The 25,394-nt window shown below is 39.4% G+C and overlaps 2 protein-coding genes and 1 long non-coding RNA gene across 10 annotated transcripts in view; 1 reads left to right on the top strand and 2 right to left on the bottom strand.

Annotated features, from left to right (window-relative positions):
- Nucleotides 1-2,006: 2,006 nt before the first annotated feature.
- On the bottom strand, nucleotides 2,007-13,141 carry DUT (deoxyuridine triphosphatase). Of its 2 annotated transcripts, none has more exons than XM_075100408.1 (7): nucleotides 12,995-13,141; nucleotides 12,292-12,454; nucleotides 10,676-10,767; nucleotides 9,549-9,593; nucleotides 3,733-3,807; nucleotides 2,788-2,858; nucleotides 2,007-2,352 (listed from the first exon to the last, which is right to left on the bottom strand). In XM_075100408.1, exons 1-7 carry the CDS (start codon nucleotides 12,999-13,001, stop codon nucleotides 2,296-2,298), a joined length of 510 nt encoding a protein of 169 aa, XP_074956509.1. In that variant the 5' UTR covers nucleotides 13,002-13,141; the 3' UTR covers nucleotides 2,007-2,295. The 2 variants fall into 2 exon arrangements, with proteins under 2 accessions (XP_074956509.1, XP_074956508.1); XM_075100407.1 differs by having other exon boundaries at nucleotides 12,810-13,122.
- Nucleotides 13,142-18,352: 5,211 nt separating this feature from the next.
- Nucleotides 18,353-25,394, bottom strand: part of SLC12A1 (solute carrier family 12 member 1) — a 52,808-nt gene continuing 45,766 nt past the window's right edge. For all 7 annotated transcript variants that reach the window (XM_075100402.1, XM_075100403.1, XM_075100399.1 and 4 more), the window contains 4 exons: nucleotides 25,293-25,379; nucleotides 22,934-23,069; nucleotides 20,568-20,635; nucleotides 18,353-19,486 (listed from right to left, as the gene is read on the bottom strand). In XM_075100402.1, the coding sequence (XP_074956503.1) occupies nucleotides 19,351-19,486; nucleotides 20,568-20,635; nucleotides 22,934-23,069; nucleotides 25,293-25,379 (427 nt within the window). In that variant the 3' untranslated portion in view covers nucleotides 18,353-19,350. The remainder of the gene's footprint in view (nucleotides 19,487-20,567; nucleotides 20,636-22,933; nucleotides 23,070-25,292; nucleotides 25,380-25,394) is intronic.
- Nucleotides 23,026-25,273, top strand: LOC142060329 (uncharacterized). Its single transcript, XR_012661706.1, has 3 exons — nucleotides 23,026-23,102; nucleotides 24,366-24,466; nucleotides 25,139-25,273. It is a non-coding gene; the product is annotated as an uncharacterized LOC142060329 (long non-coding RNA).

The following is a 25,394-nucleotide window of genomic DNA, read 5'->3' as shown; positions in this document are numbered from 1 at the left end:
TTTAGCCTGTCAGCAACTAAACACCACGCAGCAGCTCAGCCCCCAGCCCTGTGGGATGGGGGGAGAGAATCAGAAGAGCCAAAGTAAGAAAACTCGCAGGTTGAGATAAGAACAGTTTAATAATTACAATAAAACAGTAATAATATAATGAACAAGAAAATAATGACAGAGAGATGAACCCTCAGGAGGGGGGCAGGGGGGATCCCCAAAACCCAAACAAGTGATGCAACGCTCACCACCTGCCAACTGATGCTGTCGGTCCTTGAGCTGCGACTGCCCCCACCCCCTGCCAGCTCAACCCAGTTAATATACTGGGCATGATGTTACATGATATGGAATATCCCTTTGGCCAGTTTGAATCTGCTCTGTTAGCTGTGCCCCCTCCCCTCCCGGCTTCTTGTGCACCTGCCAGAGCATGGGAAGCTGGAAAAGTCCTTGACTAGTACAAGCACTACCCAGCAACAACCAAAATATTGGTGTGTTATCAGCAATGTTTTCATACCAAGTCCAAATCACAGCACTATGCCAGCTGCAGTGAAGAAAATTATCTTGGCTAAAACCATGACAGAGGGAAGAAAAGAGGAGCAGCAAAGCTTGGTCTCAAGCTGCACTCCAGCAAGAGGTAACAGCTTTACACAACAGGATCATAGTTTAAGACCTCTGAGTAGCCTTTGGTACCTGAAGTTCCTTTTTTGCAGGCTACAGAATAGAAGAGACATCATGTCACAATTTGCTTTTCCAATTTACTTAGACCTTCACTGGTACAATGTGCTGCTTGCTTACAACAGGCTTTTGCATGGTAACCCTGCTCATGAAGGTCTGGGCATAGATGTAAGTAATCTTGTGATAAGGGGGTGGGGTGGAAGGACTGATAAGTATATAATGCACATGGCAGGAAAGACTTCTACCCTGAAGGTGAACGTACTTACTGTTCCAGCACTGCCAAGTCAATGTAAAGACTACCCTATGGTTGAAGAAGTCTGAATGCTGTCATAGTACGCTGTATTTTCCAGCTCCCTGGGGAAGAGAGGGGAGCTAAAATGTATTAAATGTGCAATATTTTGGGCCTACTTCACTGGAAATGGTTAGTTCTGCACAAGGACATGGAACTAATACCAACAGGATTATTACAATCTGAGACTACCAAGGAGAAGAATGCTGTGAATATCTTAGTCTACAAAAGGGCCTGCTATTCCACTGCTGAAACACTCCTTAAAGCATAGTATTACCTACCTGTGACCTTTCAGCTCAGAAAATGTAAAAAGAGAATACTGACAGCAGCAGGAAAAAAAAAAGTGTTTGAGAGCCTCACAGCCTTTTCTAATTTTTCCCTGTGAAGTGGCAAAATACTCAAGATTCCTTCCTTTTTGTCCCTTTTCTTGTGTGCATGTTCTTTCACCTGAAAGCTTTTGAGTCATTTATGAGATTCCCACACTTAAAGCAACAATGAGGTTGGGGTCAGATTCCAAACAAGTCCTATGTTAACTGGTCAAACAGCGCTGGAAGAAAACAACCCACCACAGTTAATGCACTGCTTCAGTAATTCAGAATCTCTATACAGTAACTCTATAAGTAACTTATAATGAATTTGTCAACAAATAATTGAACAGCATGTTTCATTGCATTTATTTACCACAGAGAAGTTATTGCCAGATGAGTTGTGTCATTTAGCTCAAACACTGTATTGCCTGGTCTTTTAATAGAGCTGAAAAATTAGCTGCTTGAGGATCAGCTAAGGATCAAAGAGAACTTTAGCTCTGAACAGAAACACAAGTAATTTGACAGGTTGTAGAAGATGCAATATTAAGTATCTTTGTCTTATGCTGATTTAGGGGTCAGAGTGGGAAGACTCATCAATGCCTGTATTATCAGTGATTCTGTATGAAATAGGCTCTTAGCACAAAATACTGAGCTACACGGAAGATAGCTTTCAGAAGATTAACACAAACTGGCCAGGGAACAATCAGCCATTTTAGTTTAGGCGAGTAAAATAAAATCACATTAAGTTATTTTTTTAAATTTATTTGAGTACAATCAGCACAGAAACAATGAGTTCTTATTACTGTGGACTGAACATATAAAGAAAAATAATCCACCAGCTACTCCATCCAGTCAGTCAGGCACATTTGCCCATAATGCAGATGAATTCACTGCCTGTAAAAATACAGGAGGACAGATACAGAGAAGCCTCAATAAAACAAGTTTTTTATGTACTCCAAAATCCCTCTTTTAATGCAAATGAAAACTTAGAAATAGCGTAACAAAAAAAGTATAGAAAGTACATTCAAATAAAGTTCAGTTCTTTCCTGTAGAACCAAAGCCACCTTCGCCACGTTCTGTATCATCTAGAGCCTGAAAGACATCAATTATGATAAGGTGGTTTAGTGTCTTAACTCACCTTTTGTTTCTATACAACAGATACTGTCTGTCATAGAGGAAGGTACATTTATTCGTAACAATAGCTAAAGCTAAATGAAAAAAAATTTAGAAGACGTTTTAAGTTCCTTCTGTACATGTTTAAGTAAACCCACATTGTGAGAAAACTGTTTCTAGTACATACCAAAGAGTTTTTCAAGTACCTTTAACTCCGAAAATTAAAAAAAATCCACAAAATGCATGCAAAGCATCAAGATTTTTACTCAGGCAGCAATGCTGATACGCAGTTTTAAGACTAAAAGTAGTTTTAAAGCCAAGTATTTATCTATACCATAGATTTCAGCTTATATACAACTACCTTAAACTATTAATTACTAAAAATAGAAGAAATATTTTCTTTTGGCAACTTACTTGAACTTCTTCTAGTTCAGGATAGCAAATGCGTTCACAGATGAGCTGGGCAATCCTATCCCCTTTCTTAACTGCAATGAAGTTAAAGTAGTATTAGTTCCTTCAAAAAAGTGAACAATCAATACAAAGTTTAGACAATCCGCTTTCCAGAGTGTCAGAACATACTGAAGTGTAAACACTTTGAACCCTAATTAAGCAGATGTTAATATTCCCCAAAAAATACAGGCTAAGATAAAGTTCTCTGTAGTCCTTTTAAGGTGATGTTTCAGCAGCAGTACCAGCTCAAGGCATCTCCCCTCACTCCTGATGCCATACTGCGGCATCTTAAGTGTCATTACACATAAATACTGCAGAGACAGCTATAGGTATAACATGGCTCCTTTTGCGAACTAGGTCCAGGAACTGTTTTTCTCTGGGGGAAAAGAACCCCAAACTGATAAAAGGAAAACAAAATTTCTGATTAGTACCCAATCTGGTTCACAAAACTTCTGCAAGAAGCTTGTGCTGTGAATTTGCAGGGAAGGCTACAAAAACACTGGCAATATTGTAACTGGGCCCTGAGGCTTAAAACTGGCTGCAGAGACAGCATGATTAAGGGAAAAATTATATCTTTGTTACTCATGTTTCCCAGGATTCTGGAGAAGTTTTTATCTCAAATATCGCTCAGCTTATTTTTTTTTTTTTTTGAGCAAGAAAGAAACTTTATACAAAGTTGTGCTTCACTACAGCTGGTGAATCTAAAGCTTAGTTAAGCAGGGGTTTTTGTTTGTTTTGGTTTTGTGGTGGTGATGTGCTTTGGGTTTTTTTTTATTCTTTTGTATGCTGCCTAATTTGCTAGGAGTGGAATCTTTGTGTGTTTCCTTGAACGGACGTTGTTAAGTTCCCATGTTTTTCTCGTTTCCAGTCAGATGCCTGAAAACAGGCTCTGCCAAGCTTAACGCTTACCTTCAAAATTCTCCTTGCCAAAGTTGAAGAGTACCACACCAACGTTTCCCCTGTAATCCTCATCAATAACACCAGCTGTCATAAGAAAGAATTAAGAGGGATATCCAGTTAATAAATGTTGTCAGTATATTAGATAAGGTTTAGATTAGAAGATTATTGCAGTATCTCATATTGGCATCCTTTATACCCACGCACAATTGAATTATATATATGAAAATACTGAAATATCTAAAAATGCTCATCAAAAAGAGCTGAAAAACACCACCACATATCAAGAAGTGTTTTACCACTGTATTACTAATTCTAGCTGTAATTCCGTATCTGAAGTCGAGACAGCTGTACCAAATTCAGGCTCCACTTGTTCTGGTAACTTCAGCTCTTTGAGTGCCAAGCAGAAATCTGTTCTTAATTCTAACATTTTATTTGAGAGCTATAGATTTGCACAGATCCAAATCCTGTATCTCAGGCAGTGTAACAACTAAAGCTTTAAGGAATTGATTGTCATTCAGCTGTATTCAAGTGTAAATGCTGTAAAACAAGCTTGCTCTTATATTTTAAATGACTATTAACTACATAGTTCAGGAGATTATCTACCAGTACACATTAAAATAATACTCTGCTTCTTTGGATTTTTTTCTCTCTGATACAGGAAGCATATTTCCAGTTGAAAAACTGGAGTTCGGGCTTACTTGTGGACCAAAATACATATTTTGAAGTCTACATACAGAAGTAATTCAAATACTAAAATTGTATGTCATTCCAAGGCATTCCCACACTCATACATAAAAAGTACTACCTTTGGAGATTACAAACGCCAGAGGAAATTGTAGTATGACTATACCTTGAAGTTTTAATGATGAACCACAACATACGCACTTAAAACCCCTCAGTTTTCTGTTCTTTCTTAGTTTCTTCAGCTGTGTGAAAATATTGCAGGACATATGGTCCATACTTTCTGTACAGTCTTCGCACTAGTTCCAGTGTGAAAACGGTATTTGTACAGTTCTCTCTCTTTTATAATGTGATGGGGTAATCCAATCACATTTCTGAACAGTGTCCTAATTTAAGGAGCTAGGAACACTGGGAGTATGCCCTGAATTTTGAGAATTCAGAAAAACATGTGGTTCTCAGGTTGACTTCTTGGTATTTAACTGCATGCCATTGCTTAAAGGGACCCTAATTAAAAAGCACTGTCAAAAGCAACAGTGAACAAAATATAGGGGTTGCTGTGCATGAATGTTTTCCAGAATTAAAAAAAAGTAGCATTGAGTTCAGTTGATCCAGAGAGCTTGATGTACTGAAGCTATACATACAGGTCCTGTACTGTTTATTTGGTTTAGGTTACACTAGCGTTCAGAAAGTCACCTATGCACCAGGTAAACTGAAGATCAGAGTACATCACTTATATTGGTGATCACAGAGCTTTCTTGCAGTATTCCTACCACAGTTCAATGTTGCAGTTCAATACTTAAAATATTTTTTAAAAATCAAATCTTCTGCACACGTGTCAAATGTATAAGCAGAAAAGGCTGAACCATAAAACAATAACATGAAAATTTTGCCTTCTTACTTCTAGCAAAGTACTATTCCTTCTTCATTTTTAAAATATCAGATTATCTAGAGCCCTTACATAACTGATAAACCAGGGGTGATACAAAGTGTTAACTAAAGAGTGCTACGCAAATAATTTCCTTTGTTTTATACCATAGTGGACAGTGAATCCATGCTACATAGATGCATTACAAAGAGATTCAACAAACTTGCAACAGCAGCACTAATAATTTTAAGCATCACTCAAGTTCTGTGGTCAGTTGCACATTAATTTGGTGTATTTGTTCACGAGTCAATCAGCTGGAGAGCTGAAAGCCAGAATTCATATTTGGCACATAAAATTATGTACATATGCACACAAATGCGTATAAAAGATCGTTTAGGTCTTTGGATAAATTCTTAATTTGACAAACTATTCTCAAGTGTTTCTGTACAGCTAAGACACCATTTTTCTAGACCATTTGCTGGGATAGATATTGCTATGCATTAGAGATGGATAATGGAATTTGCTACTTTAACTTAACAAGGGCTAGTTTTATTTTTGTTAAAATACAGTATTCTGCTCTGATACAACACTACTCAAAATCTGATTACTACAGCTTACTAATTCTATTTAAACAGAGATCATGGTTTTATATTTATAAAATGTACCAGTTAAAGTAGTATGTTTAGATATATATATATGCAAGAAACCCTTGCATGTCACATTTTTGCTGTAATTATCTGAAGAAAATTTATAGAACAGGACAACTGGGGCTACTTAAAGTAATTCTAAATAAACTTTTTAGCCTTCGTATCTCTGATGGAAAGCAAGTTTATTTCCATATAATGACAAAAATTGTACTTGATGTATTGGTTAGTGCTTAACTGCTAATGAAGCTTTTTGATCTACCAGATCTTGCTGCTATTTATTGCAAGGGGGTGGGGCAGGGAAGAGAACCTAAAATTTAGTTTGTGTTGGAGTACTGGAGCTTAATGGCATGTTAGTACTTCTACTCCTTTTGAAACCCCGAACTCCCCCTCCCCCTCCGCTCCGAAAAGAAGTGTTATAATGGATCCATACTGGTTTACAATTAAATTAGTCAGATGGCTTCCTGGACCTTTAAACAATGCATTAACAAAGTCTCAGCTTTATGTATAGACGCTAGAATTTTACAAGTATTCATTGAAAAGGCTGTCGTCTAAACAGATACTTCTATCAACAGATACCAAATTCTTTTGACCACCTATTTCACTATTGCTAGAGACTGGCTCTCTCGGATTTGAAAACTGTCTGATAGCTAAGGATGGAAAAGACTGATGAATATTTCTGTGGCTGAACTGAAGTCAGCAACACTGAAAACTTTAATCACTCATATCATTCACTAGAGGGGGGGAAAAAGCCCTCTCACTAACACACTCTAATTTTCTAAGCTTAGCTATGAAGCAAACACCTTGTAATAGTTTTACAGATTGTCTTGGATATATGTTTTAGCAGACAAGAACTGCACTTCCTGTACACTTCTGAGGATGAAAGCTTTCCAGAGGATGTAGAGAAGAGCAGGCTTCTTCCCTAAAAGCATACCTGATACAAACAGAACTTGCAATTAGAGCTGAAGTTATGTATTAAGAAAATAACATTTAAAAATATGTTTTGTGGCCAAAACAATTAGTCTAATGCCGTGCAGAGTGACTGAAACACTGTCAAAGCCATGATAATTTCCAATTCCATTAAAGGCACAGCTGGGTAGAGATTTTTTTCAAATGAGTTCCGTACCAATCATTTTCTCTTTAACTATATTATACCTCCACTGACATTGTCTTACTGAATTTAACCACTGTGTGGATTTTGAGTTCGAACTACTTGTGTCAAATAATGTATGATCCTTGGAAGATACAGGAAAATGTGATCCAGGAAGACCTGATCAGTTTTCCTTCTGTATAGGGTCACAAACTCACTGTATGTAACTGGGCATCCTGGCAAAACATGTAACATCCGTGGCATTCTGTTATTCTAGAACAGCAAGTTGCAGTAATTATATACGTTGCTGAGGACTAAGGCACTTTTCTAAATTATGTGTATTGGGTGGAAATCATCTAAGTAATTTTTTGAAAAATCATGCATTGGAATTGGCAGTCTGACATTCTGTCTTGGTCATAAGTTTGGCATATCACTTGCCGGGAAAGCATCTGCACCTAGCAGATGTGAATTCTGAACACATTTATGCACGATCCCAATTTTTCTCTCTGACCTTAAGACTTCTGGCAATGTATTTTTACGTAAACGGATAACTCCCTCATTGTGACAAAAGTACTGCTGCTGGACAAGTTAAAATTATGTAACAATTGGTTTGGGGCTTTTTTTTTAAAAAAGGTCCTCTACTCTCACAGTAATACTTTTTACTCACGGTTTGTCAACTGCCAGCTTTTTAAAAATCTGAACATAGGTCATCCTGCTAAGCACTTCTGGTTGCCTTCTGGTATTTCCTAGTTTAACTTTCAGATTGAAAAGACCGTTACAGAGCATATGTATTTTTTCATAAAAACAAAAAAATTATTTTACAAGTGCCACTTCAAAGAACATAGTAGACCATGTGTGTACAGAATCTTTGATTCCCATCTTAGTGCTCTTTTGTATGTTACCCAGTGACACTTAAAAAACCTTAGTGTAACAGACATGCAAGAATCAACTCTTATTTAAGACAAAGCCTGAATGACACAAAGCTGGCACAGATGCTCCCCTTTACCCTCTAATATCAGAACTGTATCACAGGCACAGCCAGACTTTGATATACCATAAAGCAGACAGAATAAAGTAGTTCTATCACAACTCTAAATTATACTAGGAACTGCTTTGCTTTTTTGGCTAGCTTGGCTTCAGAAAGAGAAGGATGCCTAGAGTCAGCCCTCCTCACCTCTAGAGCCAAGTCTACAAGCAAGTAAAGGCTGAGTGTCACCGTTCTAAGTAATCTCTTGTATGACACTGGGGGCGGGGAGACCAAACAACAGACCAACAAAACACCTGCAAAAACCCAGCAAAGAGGAAAAGGCCTCAGCTTTTCAGCACACTTGTCAACTTCTGTATGACTCAAATTATAATGTGCTTGCAAAAAATGTGCGGTCTCAGCCCCCCAGCACTTTTGACAATACCCATTAGATGCATCTTCTTTACGTCATTACATCAGCAAGGTATTTTTGGTTCTTTTACTACAATCTATTGCCAGAAAAACCAATTGCTGAGGTTTTCAGCAGGTAAAAACCATTTTATATAACTTAGAACCATATTCTTGTACAATTAGAATGACGTAATATACACTTAGTTCTAGTTAAATTGCTGTAGTTACAGCTGTGCTCAGAATAACTCCACAGTAATCTTAGCGGTGGTAATTTCGGTGCATTGTAGATGTCATTTTATAATACAATACTTAAGAGAATGTGCCTGTGCTCTGATCAGCTCCACTGCGAGGCTGGAATTGAACTTTCAACATCATTTACTTCATGCTATAGTTATAGGGATATGGCAAAAGGACACTGAGGCTTTCATGAAGGCTTCTGATAATAGATATGCCTATAATAACTGTTTTTGAAGAGTTATCTGTGCATTTCTAATCAAGATTGAAGAAAAGCTCAAAATACTTTAAAAAAACACTGGTGTTCAGAACAAATCTGTTGCTAGTACTGAATAACAACAAAAGACTTGTAGAAAGTGGGATTTTAGTTTTGTTTCAAAAGACTTTCAATTTTAAAGTCAATTAATGTACAAACTTATGAGCTTAAGTTTCATTTGCTTTCCATACTTTGTTACATTTTTATCAGTAAGAGTAAACTAAACTCTTTTCATCCTAATAATCAATTCAGTGCTATCATTCTTTTTGAATATCATTACTATAGATTCTCTACATAAGAGTATCTGTATCTTATGATTTATTTCATTTAGATCTTACACTAGACTGAAAAGAATAACACACAGATGTTTGGTCAAAATGGAGAAAGCAGAACGTAAAAAGTCATCTTTAAAGACTAAACTGAAAAATAACTTTTATGCCAGGCATTACCTAAAAAGTATGATGGGTTATTATTTTAAAAAAATCAGTAGTATTTTAAAACCTGCTGAATTATAAAAATAACGGTGATGCACTGACTCTCTGAGGTATTACCCACTTATGTCCTTTTGCCAGACTACTGATGAAGCTAGCGTTATTTATTTACACATATTACAATGAGAAATTAAGGCATTTCTGCAATCAAGATTTACAAAGTCTTAGTAAAAAGAACAAAAATCTTACCACCAACATCTATGAAGTGCTTTGCAGCTAAACCAGAACGCGGTGCTAGAAAACAAGAAATTTTTTTTGTAAGTATAATAATTTATTTCTTTTAAAACTCTTACACAACATTTATAGGTTAGATAGTGTGTTTGCACAGTCGTGGTAGGAAAAACTGTTTCCACAGTCTTTCTAAAAGAAACATGATTTTACAGGAACTACTGTAAGTGTTAATGTATATATTAAATAAAGTAACAGCTGCTGCAGGCTACAATAAAATTGCAATCTTAAAGTGATACAAGCATATCTTTGTTTAGACCACCAGCTGCAGAGTAGGTTTCTCCAAGGAAAGCAGCTGGAACAGACAATCACTATCTAACCTTGGTTTATTTTTGGCAGCTACCACTGGTTTGGAATAATCTCAAAAGATTATTAGGTAAATCCATTCAAGTTATAATGGAAAACAATATTTGGCAAGCAATTTACTAAGAAATGTTATACACAGATAAATTAAATGATGTGCAGGGTGTTGTTTTTTTTAAAACTTACCTTAGCCTACTTTGATGAGGTGCTAAAATGTTATTCTCTTCAAAATTTTCTTGTCCTTTTAGATGAAAGGACACGGCAAACTCTGATCACGCTCTTCCACTGGAGCGGTTATTGGTTTTTTACTTTAAAAATTTACACACAATTCAGAAAAAGAATGTGCAAAACATAATAAAATATCTTGTACAGGTTCTCTCAAGTGTTCTGTCATAAAAAGTAGTCAAATTCTACTATGCTAGTACTCTTACTTCAGGGTTGATTTCTAAGCATTCAGGGGTGTATTTTCTGTATATCCATTATCTATTGGTCTTTGATTCGAATTCTGAAACTGCAGAGAAGTAATGAATTATTGCATAGCCTACAAAGTTGTTTGTAGATGATGAAAATTTCTGCTGATCATCTTTTTGTCATTTGACATACACCAATCCTCAAATGTATTTGACAAGAAATGGCTATTACAAGGCCTACGCGTCTATCACACAGCCACGTGGAACCTCTTTTGTGTAGACTAATTCTGAAAGCTTTGGGCAGATCTAAATGTGAAGATGGCACCAAACCTGTTCCAGAATGATTCTGCAGCCTTTTATAGGCCGTTTACTTACCAACTCGACCATAGCATCCAGAAGGAAGTGCAATTTGAATGTCTGTCTTCACTACAGCCTTTTCCATGGGGGGTATCACACAGTCATAGGCACTACATTAAAGAAAGAAACACTAGTTCATACATGATATTTTGGAAATTTTCTCTGCTGTAACTTAAGGTACAAAACTACCCAGAATTATTCTTGCTGTCAATTTATACCATGGAATTTATACAAGAAGTATTTACAGACTGCAAAATCTAATGCAGATCCTAAAACAAAAACTCCTCCCATTTTGATGGTGCTAGCTTAAGATTTCAGTAGTGTCATTTGAACAGCATAGTCTCAAGATTGCAGTTTTTAATGTTTTTTAACTGGTAAGATAGAAAAAAATACAAGTTTAACTTTAACCATTAGGTGGATGCAGCTGTGCAATTTTTGTGCAAAAGCAGAAACTTTAAGGATCATACACTCTTTTGATTAAGCTTTCTACAGCAGATGAACTAGCTGTAATAAATAATTTATTAAGTTACATTTTAGGCATTTTTTTTTCTTTTCTGAGCAGGTCAGAAGTTCATGATTCACATGATTCTATTGGGAACTGCAAACCAGAAAGATTTTAGGAACTTTCTGAAGCCACCCAACTGGAGGCTTAATGAAAGGCAATGGTGACATACTACAGTGAGACTGTTCCTCTTGTTTAAGGTAAGCATATCTTGGGCTTGACAAAGACATTATTTTAAACACTGGGAAGCACTGAAAGTTTTTTTACGAAACAGAATTTTTCCAGGTGTACAGTGCAGCACTGGAACAAGAACAAACCTGGTAAGACAAAAGGAATACAAAGGAAAAGTGTCAAGTGTGGTGAAGCAAAGCTTCAGGAAGGAAGTCAGACACATGAAGGAAATAAAAAAGACAAGCTGATTATTCTAAGTAATACTAAAAAAGGGAAGCTAGAGGAGGCCAGAGTGGAGTTCAGATGTAATTAGTGACTGTATTTGATCACAGGAGCACTATGCAAACAATCACAAGCCTAACTGCAGCTATCCCTGAACAGAGTGAAAACCTTTGAACAATGGTTGTTATCAGTTCAAGCAAACCAAAACCTAAGTCTGTAGAGCAACCCACATGGTTTCCAGCCAGGAGCATTATCAAACGGCCACAGCTTCCTTTGGCAGGCAGCACCCTACAGCCAAGAGGAACGTGGAAAAGCATAAGCCCTGTCAGGGAGGGCCCAGATGCACTACCGGTTTTTTGTTTGAACAGGAAAGCACCTAGTCAATGCTGGTGCCAACAGCAACTCAAGCTGTCAAACCTGACTTTTGGCCAACGGCTGCATCACTACCTGATGAAATCGGTGCTGCAGCATCACTGGAACACAGATCTCAGGACACGAAGGGAGAGGGATGGAGGAGCAAGGGAGGTAACGAACAGGCCAGCTCTAGCCTCCTCCTCTGCAGGGCCGGCGAGCCTCTCCGGGGGACTGCTCAGCAGGAGGACCTGCCTCGCGAGGCCCCTCGGCCGCCGGAGCCCGAGCCGAGGGGCTGGCTGAGCGGGGCAGCAGCGCCTGACACCGAGAGGAAATGAGCCGGACCAGAGCGTGGCGTGGGCTCCTCCCCTGCGTGGGGGACCCTCACCTGTGTAGGTCGTAGCCCGCAGCCCGAGGGGAACCTCTGGAGGGGGTGGAGGCGTTCTCGGAGAGCTTGGTGAAGCGGAGCCGTGCGGTGGGGTCCCCGGACACCGAGCTCTTCTGCCTCTTGCTGGGGGATGGCTGCAGCACGGCCTCGGAGGAGGGCATCGCTAAGCAGGGACGGGAAGGCGAGAGAGACTCTCTGTGAGGGATGAGGGAAAAGCCCGCGAAAAACCGGCACGGCCCACTGGGGGCGGAAACAAAAGGGGAAATTGCTCCGTCCGCGCACTGCGCGGCGCACCTCGCTACCCCTCGCCGGTGAGAATGGCCTCGCCCGGCTCCTCTGAGCGCCCGGGCCCGCAGCCAGGGGCCCCTGGCGGCTCTGCTTCCCGCTCCCCGGGGCCGGGCGGTACCGGCCAGTGGCGGCGGCCGGGCGGCCCCCGGGCACGGGGCCGGCGGCAGGGCAGGGCCGCGGTGCGGCCGAGCAGTGCGTGTTACCCCTCGGTCCCGCCCCCGCCCCCTTACTGCGGCCGCGTGGTCGCGGGAGCCGCCAGAGGCATCGGGTCAGCATAACGCCGCTGCCGTGTGGGGGGCGCACCGCCGCCCGGTGCTCCCTGCCGCTGTCCGGCCGGAACGGGCTCGTGGGCCGCCGATGGAGGGCGGAGGCGGCGCCTCCTTTTCCCCCCTTCTCCTGGTACACCCAGGAGTACCTGCCATGCGGCGCAACCCCTCCGCCCGCGGCCCGGCGCCGCGGGCCCCCGCGGGACACGGCGGTGGCGGTGCCGTGGGGCGGCCCCCGGACCCCGCGGGCCGTGCAGCGTTGCCGGGGGACGCGATTGCGGCTGCACGGCCTGTGGCGGGCGGAGCCGGGGCCCAGCGCGGGGCTGCCGCCGTCCCGTGCCCACGTCGCACTGCAGGCATGGGCTGTCAGTAGGCGTGGCGTACCGGCAGATAATGTGTCCTCCTTCAGAAGTCGTAAGGCAATGACAGAAGCATTTGCCTTGTGAAAGGGAAACAGCTGCTTTCCCTCCTTGTGGAGGCTGTAGATAGGGACTTAGTAGAGGTTCCTACCCTATGGGCCTGATTTTTAGTATAATAATGAGGATAGTTCCCCTAATGGATACTTTGGTCTAGTTCTTATTAACATCCCAATTAGTTGCTCTCCTTGACTATACACTTTACCACCCCTGTCTCAGCAGCTTCTAAGGCAGGATGTCTACTTTGATCAGTCTCTCAGCAATCCTCAAGGGTATAGTTGTAAAACAAGTGCTTCTCTATCTCACCAGTTCCCATCTCTGGCTGTCAAATTCTGTTTTGCCAAGCTCACATAGTTCGTTGTTGTGGCTTAGTAGACAATTCCAAAAATTCTTTTTTCTTCAGGATATCACCACGACTGCCTCCCTGAGGCGCCTGTCCCAGTGCTCCACCACCCTCTGGGTGAAGAACCTTTTCCTAATATCCAACCTAAACCTCCCCTGGCCCATCTCCCTGCCATTCCCTCGTGTCCTGTCATTGGTCACCAGAGAGAAGAGATCAGTGCCTGCCCGTCTTCCTCCCCTCGTGAGGAAGCTGTAGACTGATGAGGTCTGCCCCCAGCCTCCTCTTTGTGCAGTGGGCTCACAGGAGTACCCTTTGGATTCGTGGTTACATATCTTGTGCTTGACCACTCTGATGTATTTTCCTCTGTGCAAAATAGCTGCAGACTGGTAGAGTTCTGTTTGCTAGACTAAATTTTGTCAACCAACCATTCTTTGTGACTTTTTTTTAATAGATAAAAGTGTATGTGATTGTCTCATGTCACATTTTTCAAATGCAGCCAGAAGGCAGTGAAACTATTGCTACGTGTTGCAGTCCAATTGTGAAAAATATTTTTAAGAATGTCCCAATTTGGGGTTTCTTTTGTTGCTGTTCAGCACTTTCTTAATAGTATGCACTGTTTGAATGAGAATGTGTATCATAGACCTATGCAAAACAGCTACTTAGAATATTTCATGACTTCTGATACAAGCCGTCCATAAATTGAAGTTTATAAAAATTTAAGTTGTATCAAACAAATGTCTGATTACAAATGGTTATTTATACAAGCAGAACTTTATAGAGGTTACAGCTGCATCCTGCATTATAGTGTAGAAAAGGACTAATTCTATAAATGGCCTGGCTTGGTGACACAGGCTGGGTTCTACACTACCTCTAAGGTAGCCTGAAAGTCCGTGAATAATGTATAGAAGGACAGTGTCACTTTTCTCCCTAGATGTGTACAATGAAAAAAAACCCACTATGTTTAAAGTCCGGCCAAGTTTGCCTTGGTCCTGGGAACGTGCTATTTGCTCTGTAGTCACTTGGGCAACATTCCTGCATTCTTGATTGCTGATTAGTACTACTCTGCATTGGGCATTTCTTCCTGACTTTTAAAAACAATAGTGAGAGAAACTGAAATTATCTGCCTTTTACCTAGATTGGGAGTAGGAGTGGAGGCTGCTTTGTTGTACACAGAAAGAAACATAAAGCTTCTTTCAGGGATAATAATCTGTAAAATTCTCCCCACTGAAGTTTTGGTGTTAGAATGAGCATTTTTATTAGAAGAAAAATGTGGCTTTAAAAGAGAGATTCCTCACCCCAGTCTCACTTAGAACAGGTGTCTCTCTCACAGTGATTAAGGTTCATAATTTAAAAGGCTGCTGTGAGGGTGTTTATAATTAAGCTCTATTTTTGATAATTTGTTTTGCTGTACAGTGGGGGGGGGGGAGGGGGGGCGCTGTGGAATGTTGCCATTGCTTTTTATCCTGTTCCAGAACAACCTTAGTGCTTTATTTTGTTTGAAACTTAATTTCCTCTGATGAAATTCCAGCAATGGCATGGCAGTGGGTTATTGCTCATGTTATTTGTGGAGAATATATGCTAAAATTTGCTATATTTGTTTATGGTTGCACTAGCATGGCTACATTTCCCATTTTTGCTAGCAGAGTCAAGGCCAGCATGAGGTGTTACCTCAGCAGCACTGGCCATGCAGTCTCCTTGGGCTACACACCTGCCAAGGGGCCATGCCAGCTAGGTAGGATGAACAGATGTTTAAACAGTGGTCTGATGTATGCAGGACTGCCCCATTACAGACCTTTGATTTTTCTCACCTGTAACTTCAGGGCTGAGTCACTCATTTGGCAAACAGCTGCAGCACTTTAAGGGTTTATTGCCCTTCTGACGTAAGCTACAATCAAGTAGCAGGGGAGAGAGTGGGGGACTTTGGGGTGCTCCTCAGACACTTCATTAAAGTCCAATAGATAGTTGAATGATCTGGGGCAGCAGCTTGAGGGAGACCACTAAACTTCAAGTTGAAGGCTGAGGGTTACTCAGATTTTGTTCTCCTAGATTTGCTGATAAGTCTGTGATGTTATTATCTGATGTTATCCGATAAGCCAGGGGAGGGGTGACAAACAGGTATGGGGAGTTAAATGAGTCGGTGATAGCTGAAACTCTATACCTGCTTGCTCCCTATCTACAACTTCAGTGCTCATTCACCGTAACTGTTGCCGTGTCTGTTACTTGTACACTACTAATCAGTTGCTGAAACTGCTTTTGCCTTAAAGAAGTTCTTGAAATACCACGTGGAATCATAGAAAAAGGGAGGAAAAGATGAGGACCATTCAGGTCTTCTGAGAATGAAGGGCAGCTTGTCATATTTTGCCTAGCCAGGAAGGCTTCTGGAAGGCTTTTTCAAAGATATAATGAAATGTTAGATATTTAACACTACCAAAGCTTACTATGTAAGTGGCTGGAGCTTTGTGATCATAATGATTAAGTGGAGAAGTCCTTTGGGTGTTAAGTATGATACCGGCTTGCTTTTTGCACAATGTGGCCTGAGCAGTTGCTACCCTGAAGTTTGTCTTCAGTTCTGAGGTTTATCTTCAGAATGTGATGCCTTTTTGGTTAGGTAGCTTTTCTACTTGCACTATTGGGTTGATGATTTAAAAATCAAATTAACAAACAAAACCCCCCAAAACTAATCTCTGTTGGGGGGTGAAGATCTAGTGAAAAGCAAGTTGGAAAAATGCTCTTTCTAGAATGCTAGGTGGGGGTACTTGTTACTGTCCCTAGGCACTATGCCCTAGGGGGATGTGATCGAGATGGGCAGCTTGCCAGTGGTTGTAAAAAGATTTAAGGAAAATGTATTCTCTGAACTATGATGAAAAGACTTCTGTGATGTCTGTTGGAGCTCCACTAACATTAGGAGGTAAAGGTAAGATTCACTGAGAGGAGCAGTAGTGGATCATTTTAACAGGCCCTTAGGCACAAGCTTAGCTGTGCAGGATGCCTAGACTTTTGAAGACGACTCAAAATATTCTTTGTTCTTGCTTTATAGCAGTGGTATTTTCACACTTTAATGTCCCCGGTCACCTTATCTGTGCTTGTTTTTTTCATGGCTGATCAAATCAATCCTAGATTATATAAACCTGTAGAGTTGCTAGTGTGATATAAGCTCGAAATGTGCTAGACAGCTTTAGAGCCATGTTTTTTCTAGAGATGTCAAACTTGTAATTAGAATTCAGCTACTAACATGGTGATTAAAATTCAGCAGTTGTTTTATGTGTAATGTATGTAAAAGAGGAAGTGTCTGTTACAGAGTGGGAAAAGTTAGGTGGACTAAAAATTTTGCAGTCAAAGTTGCAATTTAAGAGAGTCTATAATTAGTGTGCTCTCCAAAATGGTCACATACACACTTCAGAAATCACGGTGAGGAACAAGAAATAGAAGCTTATAGGAAACTGCTGTGTTGAAATTACTTGTGAAATTGTGGAAATAATGTTTTCGGGTAGTTAAGCACTGTTGCATCTAGAGTTTGTGCTGCTCATTATACGTTCCCTAACATTCCTGTGTGGATACATCTTCTAATTAATCACTGTAGTCAAAGCAAGGAGTTTTACAGTGATGTGTACGTTAGTACGTAGTTACTGATGGCTGTTCATTTAGAAATGTACCTCTTAGGATTTATTGTTGCAATGCCCACTGCAATGTGTTCGTGAGACAAAAGTGCAAATAGTATTGAAAGTGTCATTGCTGGTCCATATTGTGCTCCTTCTCTTTTCGGACCTGCTTAGGTCCTCCAAATCAGTTTGGGTTGATGTTGTCCATAGACTGAGAATTACACTACTTGAAAATATTTAGGCAGCAATCCCCACTCATGCACATAATTGAAGGGCGTAATGCAGGTGTGTAATTCCCCCAGGCCCTTCCATAGATTGTGATGAGAGACACACTTAGAGGAGGCCTAAGCAGAGCCTCCCTAAAAGCTTTTTTTCCTTGTATTGGCTGTCTGGGTACTAGATGCAGATTATACTTGTTTGGTATCTGAAGTGAGGTGGAAGGGGCGGTGGCCATTGCAATTCTACAAAGGTGGAAGGACCTGACAGCATGTAAGAAGCTCCTCTATCACTGCTAACATCACTGGGAAGGATGAGAATAATCACCCTATTTTGCAGGTGCAGAACGTGAGGTTTGGTTTGCTCAGAGCTGTGCAGGAAGCCCAGTGTATGTGTCTCTGTCACACAGTTAAACTGCAAAATGATCCTTCAGCCCAGTTGTAAATGTGTAAGAAGGAGCAAAGGAAGAACGTTATGAGAAAATATCAGTATTTCCTACCCTGCCTTTAATAGATGGAGAAAACAAAACATGGTTTATTGGGCTACATTACCATATTGTGCTGAATTGCTGCTGTTGAACTTGGAAAAATATGAATATAAAATCTTTGTCATTTTTGGAGATGGAGTGCTAGATCTTCCTCAAGTTAAATTCTAGTAATTCAAGCAAAGATGGAATCTGAGGCCTGCTTTAAAATAAACATTTAGTGAAAGTCGGGGTCCCCTGGCTTTCCTGGGGCTTAGATTTTGGTTGATCTCTGCAAAGGAGTTGCAGAACTATATTAATTAAATTATCTGTGCTCCTTAACGGTCTTTAAATAACGCTTGCATATAGGATATAGCTTTCCCCATTAAAAAGAGAAGCTGCATTTATTGACAGCTGAAATGATAAAGTACTACGATGTTGTAGAATAGAAAATAGAAAAAATACACAAGTTAATGGATATCCTTTATTTTAAGTTAGTGTATAATGAATACTATTTAGAAAATCTAAAAATAAGAGAAGCATTTTATATAAGGCATTCAACTCGGCTAATAGAGTTTATTTTGTTTTCTAATCACATAATCGCTGTACATATTATCTCAAAGTATCATCTCAGATTGTAGTAACCTGTAACATTCATAGCAAAAATTGTCAGAATATTTAGTATTTCACTAATTTCTTTGTGAAATTTGCTTACCACATCTAATTATTGGAATCATACATTCCATTCCATGTCAGAGCTTGAAAATTCATTATCAAGTCTTGTTATGTAGAGTCCATATTTTTATATATAAAAACTTTTTTGTTTGTCAGTTAATTAGAAGCATTTGAATTAATATAAATTAGCAGAAAAAATTAGGTAAAAGCATCTGCTGTATTTGTAATTTGTAATTTGGCAATATTATAATTAAACAGCACCACAGATATTCTACTTGCATTATATCAGTTATGACTTTGACCTGATGGATATCATACAGGTGTTTTTCTCTCTCCCAAGTTGGTGCATTTGATTGTAACTCTCCTGTGTGTCTGTTAGCAGCTATGACAGTGCAATTTGAAATAAGTATTTATTTGTAGATTTAATGCCTTTTCTATCGTAGCAGTTAATTTTGACTTTCTAGGATAAATATAAAAAATACTTCTGATACCTTATAAAATTAGTGGAATTTCTTCTTTATGTGCTCAAAATATTTGGTGTCTCATGTGATGTGTGTGTGTCTAGAGAGAGGTTGATTTTCCTTCTTTTGCCTGTACTGGAGCGTAACACCAGCAGGGACCATTTACATTGTTTTGTCTAATTCTTCACTGTATTGCTTTGGATTTTTGAAAATTTTTCTGTTAATTAGTTAAGTTTTAGATCTGTATTAGATAAGTGTCTTTAATAAATCACTGTCATTAAAAATGTAGGTGTTGAAATCAAGCAAGAGATATTCTAGGCACCGATGTTTTTCTAAGAATAGAAAGTCAGTACATTTTTGTGGTTGCCCCTGACCATTAAGATTGGAGGAAGGTTCTTGGAGAGAATTTCTAGCCAAGCCATATACAGGTAATCAGACACTACTCCTTTTCTCGCCACTGGGAGGCTCCTGTTTAGACAGAGAAAAAAATGAAATTCATGTTATGAAGGCAGGGGTAGCTCTGATAACATTAATCTCACAAAATATTAAGTAGAAAACAACAGCTGTTCATATACAACTCTGAATGTTCATAACTAGACTACATGATCATTTTAATCTTATAAAACACAAAGCTACCATTCAGTCTTAATCTTGCAAACTCCTGCTCACCTGGTTAGTGCCATTAACATGGCTAGTTGTACTGAACATGGACTGCTAGTGATTGTGACCTAAAACTGGTAAAGAAACATTTTCAGGGTCATAAAACCCCCACATAATATGATTTTTAAAAAGGATGAAAATGCAGTACATGCACAGTTTTGCAGTCCATCAGCTTATTTTCTGAGCTGCAATTACTGTGAGATGGGAGTTTTAAAGTATGGGCCAATTTGTGGTAAACACTACCTAATCACCCCTTTCTTGGAGACTGAATTAATAGAGATTATAGAATTAAAATATATATGTAGATGTATATATGTGTATGTATATGTGTACATATACACATATATATAAGTATATGTGTATATAAGTATATAGCATTATAGAGAATTAAAGAGGTTTATCTAATCTAAAATATTTTTTTTTTGTAATTTTATTGGTGGCCTCTTTATGTGATTGCATCGCCCTTATTCAGTTTCACATAGTTTCTAGTAGATCTTGGCTAACAACTCCATTTATTGTGTGCAAACCGAAAGAATCCTTTCTCTAACTTTGAGTTGTTATTAGTTGGGAGAAAAGAAAGGAATTTTTTTTTTCCTGAAGGTGAGTAAGCTGGTGTAACACTCAACATGTAATCTTCACACCCAAATCTACGTTTTTGACACATTTTCATGAGTAGAGCTTTGTTTTAAGCTACGAAGAACTACTAGGAAAGATTCGTATTCAGTGTAGTCCCAGACAACCATCAGTCCAGATGCAAGTCCTTCAAAAGGTACGTAAAAGATTATTTTTGCCCTCAACGAATTAACACAAGTGTTTCTGTTGCTCTAGTCCCGAATCCCTTTACATATTAGATTATTCTCTAAGTTAGAACCAAAATCTTGCAACTCACAGGACAATGAGGTTAGCTGCCCTCGAATGCTCTTGTAAGAGTTCGTTCAGACGGACTTGGCGGTAACTCTGATTAAAACAAAACGTGTACAAAAGAAAAAAAAAATCAGTTAGGCCACTGATCCTCAGTTCTGGTGCCTTAAGGACTTCTACACTACCCATTGTACACAAGATTTTCTGGTGTTGTTTTGGCAGCATTGAAAGCCAGGTCTGCTCTGTGGTCCAGAGTGATAGAGATGGAAAAATATGAGGCTAAGACATGCTTCTTGATTAGTATAGTCACCTGGGGGCCAGAGTTGCTTGCTGTGTAAGATTTCCTGGGGAGGGAGCTTATTTTTGTACTGACCGTACGAGAGCTGGCCCAGACATAGTTTTTTAACTATTTCTTTGGCTATAGAGTATAGCTGTGTGGGAACTGTGCAGACACTCTTGTGCTATTGTTTGATGGCAGTTAATATATTAATTGATCTATTTTGCCGTGCTGGTAGGGCTAAATGTCAGTGTGCAAATGAGCACCTTGCCAGAAATTCACTTCTTAAACAGAAGACCAGGAGTCTGGAGTAAGACTTAGCTGCATTATGAATTCTGTATTTGTATGGACTCTTACAAATTGCATAAATGGCTGTTACTTTGAGATTCAGCCAAGATTACTTTATGGTCAGACTCAGGCCCTCAAAGATTTTATGAATTAATGCGAGTCAGAGGGAACAAGAGACCAGGGCAGGTTTGTGTACAGGGAGATTGCACCATGGGAGATGAATGTATCTTAACTGGTCTTATAAATTATTCTCTCCTTCCCCAGAGAAGGTAAAAGGCTGCTTTTTCTCCATTCAAACCTTAAATTTTCTTTCTCTACAGATATTTGCTGCTGTTCTACAAATTATATAAGTAAGAATCCTCATAACTTATCCAGTTGTTATCTCATGAGAATCCACCTATAACATCACACTTTATCTGTGCTGCCAGGTTTTTCTCTCTTGAATTTTAAATGTGTTCTAATGACATCCATAAAATTCCCAGAACTGCCTTACTTCTGAAGATAAGGGGCATGGCTTTCCAGGTGTGTAAGCTAAACTTCTTGTTGCTGTTCTTATTTTATAGAGAGATTTGGCATTTTCATATTGCTGACTGCGTTCAACCTGTGGGGTTTTTTCCTGCTTCTTTAGTTAGTGACCCAGACAATACCAAGCTTAATCATGTTTTATTTTTCTTTTTCCTGTTGTATCCTCACTGGTTCTGCACACAAGCATGTATATCAGGGATTATATTCCTGTTGTCTTTTATACTGAGATGTTCTAAGGACTCTTGACTCCCAAGTTTTGATGATTTATGCTGAGAGCACTTCAAAAGGCTTCTGCCCACAGCTGACTACCATAACTTTATGCTGGTTATCAAATCTATGAAAAGGATAATAACAGTGAGCAGTCAGTCTGCTTCCCAGCTGCTTCAATCGGTAGTAGAGTGTGTTATCTTAAATCACCATTGATTTCAGCTTATGTTAATATGTCAGGCTGTGACCTCTAGTGGCTCTGAGCTCAGACTCACAATCCTTGCTCCGCTGAGGAAGTTACCAGCACCATAAAGTGGAGATAACTAAATTCTCAGTGCATTCAGGTTAATCTAACAGGAACCATAAATAAAACTGTTCAGTTAATTCTCTGTGACTTGCCGGAGAACCTTTCTCTCAAGGGTAGAAAAGTTTGCAGTACCCTTTCAGCGCTGGCCTGATGAAGCCTGGAGGATCATTGCTAAAAAAGGTATGTTCCAACAAAATTAAAGAGCAGCCCAGGCTCTAATTCACGCAGTAGATCAGCCAACATCAGCGGGACAGCTCCTGCGTTGTGGGCAGGTTTAGTCTTTGCTCTGCTGTTGAGGTAAGGATCCATGTTAAATTTTGCCTTTGATAAAATTCCTAGAGCCAGTTGTAGGGTCTGGATTCAGTTCTAAATTTCCCAAAGTGGTGAATGTTTGGAACTGCGCTCTTTAAGGAGTTTCAAGCTCTAAAACAGGGGAGCCATTTAATAAACCTCTCAGCAAATCTTATTAGTTCAGGCTCAGTGCAGTACTGTGTGGCTTCTTGTTTAGGGGTGGTTTTCATCTGGAGGGCTGTCATATGAGCAGAGCTTCTCCTCATCCTGGAAAATACTGTGTAAACATGCCAAGTTCTTAGAGTGCTGAATAATGCAATAATGTAAACACACCTCTGCAGTGTTTACAATATAAATTCAATTTGTAAATATCAAATACAGGTTTGTACATGTCATGTTTCTAATTCCATATCTAGTATTTCACCTTTTCTTACTAATTGCTTCAAACATCTGGAGTGTAATAAAAGGTACAGATGTAAAAAGCTAGGCAAGGCTTTACCTTCTCCTTGAATGCTTCCAGCTCTGCATCTGTAATTTTCCATGGAGCCTCTCGCTTTAATTTCTCAGCAGTTGTTATCTCTTTGCAGCTTTCATGGAGGCGATGTGGCTCAATCATCTCTTCAAAGAATTTCCAGCTGAAACAGGAATTACAAAGGCCTTGCTGCAGGGTATGGACTCACTAACTTATTTTACAGACACTGTGTATCGCAGGCCCCACTGCCTATAATTGTGGCTGAAAACCATGCAAAATCTTTAACTAGTTTTTGCTACAGTTGTATCTGTGCAACTTCAATATGTTGGCATTATTTGAGGATAATTAAGAGGTTATTATTTGAGGATAATTAAACACTGCATTTGGCCTATTATATGTAGAGAATTTTCTGCATTTTCCTGGTTTTAGCGAAAATACTGAAATGTGTTCTACAGTAACTCCAAACTGTGGTATATTGGTTACTAATCTCAACTATGAATATGGGCTTTTATTATTGCTTTAGCGTTAACTGGAGTAATCACCCGATTGGTACAGTTTTAATGAAGTTGAGAAACATCTGATACAAATCTCCTGTAGCAAGGGGCTGAAGGAAGTGCTGTAGGTTATTTTGCTATATGGGGGCTCAGATTTGTGTACATTTCCCATTTTTCCCAGAGATTTTTCTCTCTAAATTTCAATTTGTTTCTTGAAGCCTTTGACTGTCATAATCTGGAGAAGCTTATCATCCTTCTGTACTTCCTTGCTTGGCCCTTTGTTGAAAGTTTCTATCATCCCACAGAGACCTTAGACAGTTTCCCTTGTACTGATGTAAATGTTTTTCTATGAGCACTTTATGCTGACAGGGCTCACTGTGAAGTGAAATGGGAGGCTGGTCACAGGCTGGACGTTGCTATACGGCTGGGAAGTCAAGAGATGGGTCAAAGGCTGTGACATGCAGGATTTAATGTTACTGTTGCTAAGTTGCCAGAGAGTTTGTCAACATCTTTAGTGTCTGTTTCAGTATGTAAATAGTGATAATCCTCTTATTATTAGTGAAATAAATGGGATGCCAGCTGGGGGAGAGATACGGTGGTCTGTTAGGTGTCAGACACAATATTCACTTGTTCTGTTCAGATAGTGCTGATGCAGAAAATGTGTTTGATTTTTACATTAATGCCAGATATGAATTCTTTTTTTATGTAAAATCACTGCATACTGGAAAAAAGAAGTATTCTGCATGGTTCTTTATGTAATTAAAAAATGCTAACTGAAAGATCAAGAGTGCACTAATAAGTGACTTTAGGTATCCAGTAATAAAATATTTATATTCTTTAATTGCATTCCTAAGTCAAAATCTCCAATGCACTGTAGAAACACTTGTGAATCTAATACAGTTTTTGCAAAGTTATGTGTGCGTTGAAGGATTAAAAGACTAACCTGAGATTGCCCTTGAACTCAGAGGAAAGGCTTTGGGTGGAGAAGAGGAGCCTTTTGACTATGGAATAGCTATGGACCTATCAAGATGGGAGTAAGGGATGGGATGGAAGAGAGCATAGCAAGGTGAGAACATTTTCAGAGGATCTTTAAGACCAAGAGCAGTGTTGTGAATTGAGGTTAGGATTCAGTTATTCCCTGAGCAACCTGCTATATACTATTGTCTACATAAAGCAGAAGAAATAGGTTATTTCCAGAGATATGTTTAGAGAGCAAGGACTTAAAGAATGTGTAGCTTGGGGTTTTTGGTTTGTTTTTTTTAGCTAATACAGTTGGAGGTGGAGCTTCCTAAGCACCGTTTTATGAACTTCCTAACCTCTGCCTAAGAACATTAATTCTGTAGATAAGTTAATTTTAAAAAACATTGAATCTTCATTACATTTGAGTAATGGGATGAATTATAATATTGTCCTCATGGGAGAGAAGTGTGCTTATGTTTGGCCAGAAAAATGTTAAGTTTATGAATTCATGGCACAACCCAGAAGTCTGAGTTGGCAGAGATGGTGGGTTTACATAAGAACTGTGATTGACTGCGTAATATGAAGTTAAGTCTACTGCAATATAAATAGATATGAAAATCCATCATAAAATGCCTGTTAAATTTAGTGCCTGATAAGTGTGGTGTCTAATTAGTCTTTATTAAAATTAAGTCTTACAGTTACAACATAAAGACAAAGGCAGTCTATAGTTCTGACCCTTTGAGTTGTGATTGTTAAAATGTTCTTTTTCTTGCTTTAGGTACTTGGAAAATGATTGCAACAAAGTGACAGAGTTGTCCGTTGTGGTGTGTTTTGGGTTTTTGGTTTGTTCTTTTTTAAATGCTCAACATAAAAGAAACAAGCTCCTGATAAAGGCCTGCTGCTAAATAATGGATTTTGGTAATGTTTCTTACCTCTCTTTGTTGGGTTTTACATTGATATCACAAATTATATTAATATCAGCGAATTTTATTCTGAATTTGCTTAGAAGTGAAGCCATCCTGAAAACAAAAGAG

This window comes from Phalacrocorax aristotelis, chromosome 7 (genome assembly GCF_949628215.1).
Source record: "Phalacrocorax aristotelis chromosome 7, bGulAri2.1, whole genome shotgun sequence".
NCBI classification, from domain to species: domain Eukaryota; kingdom Metazoa; phylum Chordata; class Aves; order Suliformes; family Phalacrocoracidae; genus Phalacrocorax; species Phalacrocorax aristotelis.
The sequence above is the reverse complement of the archived record's forward strand: the minus strand, read 5'-3'. Positions and strand labels throughout refer to the sequence as shown.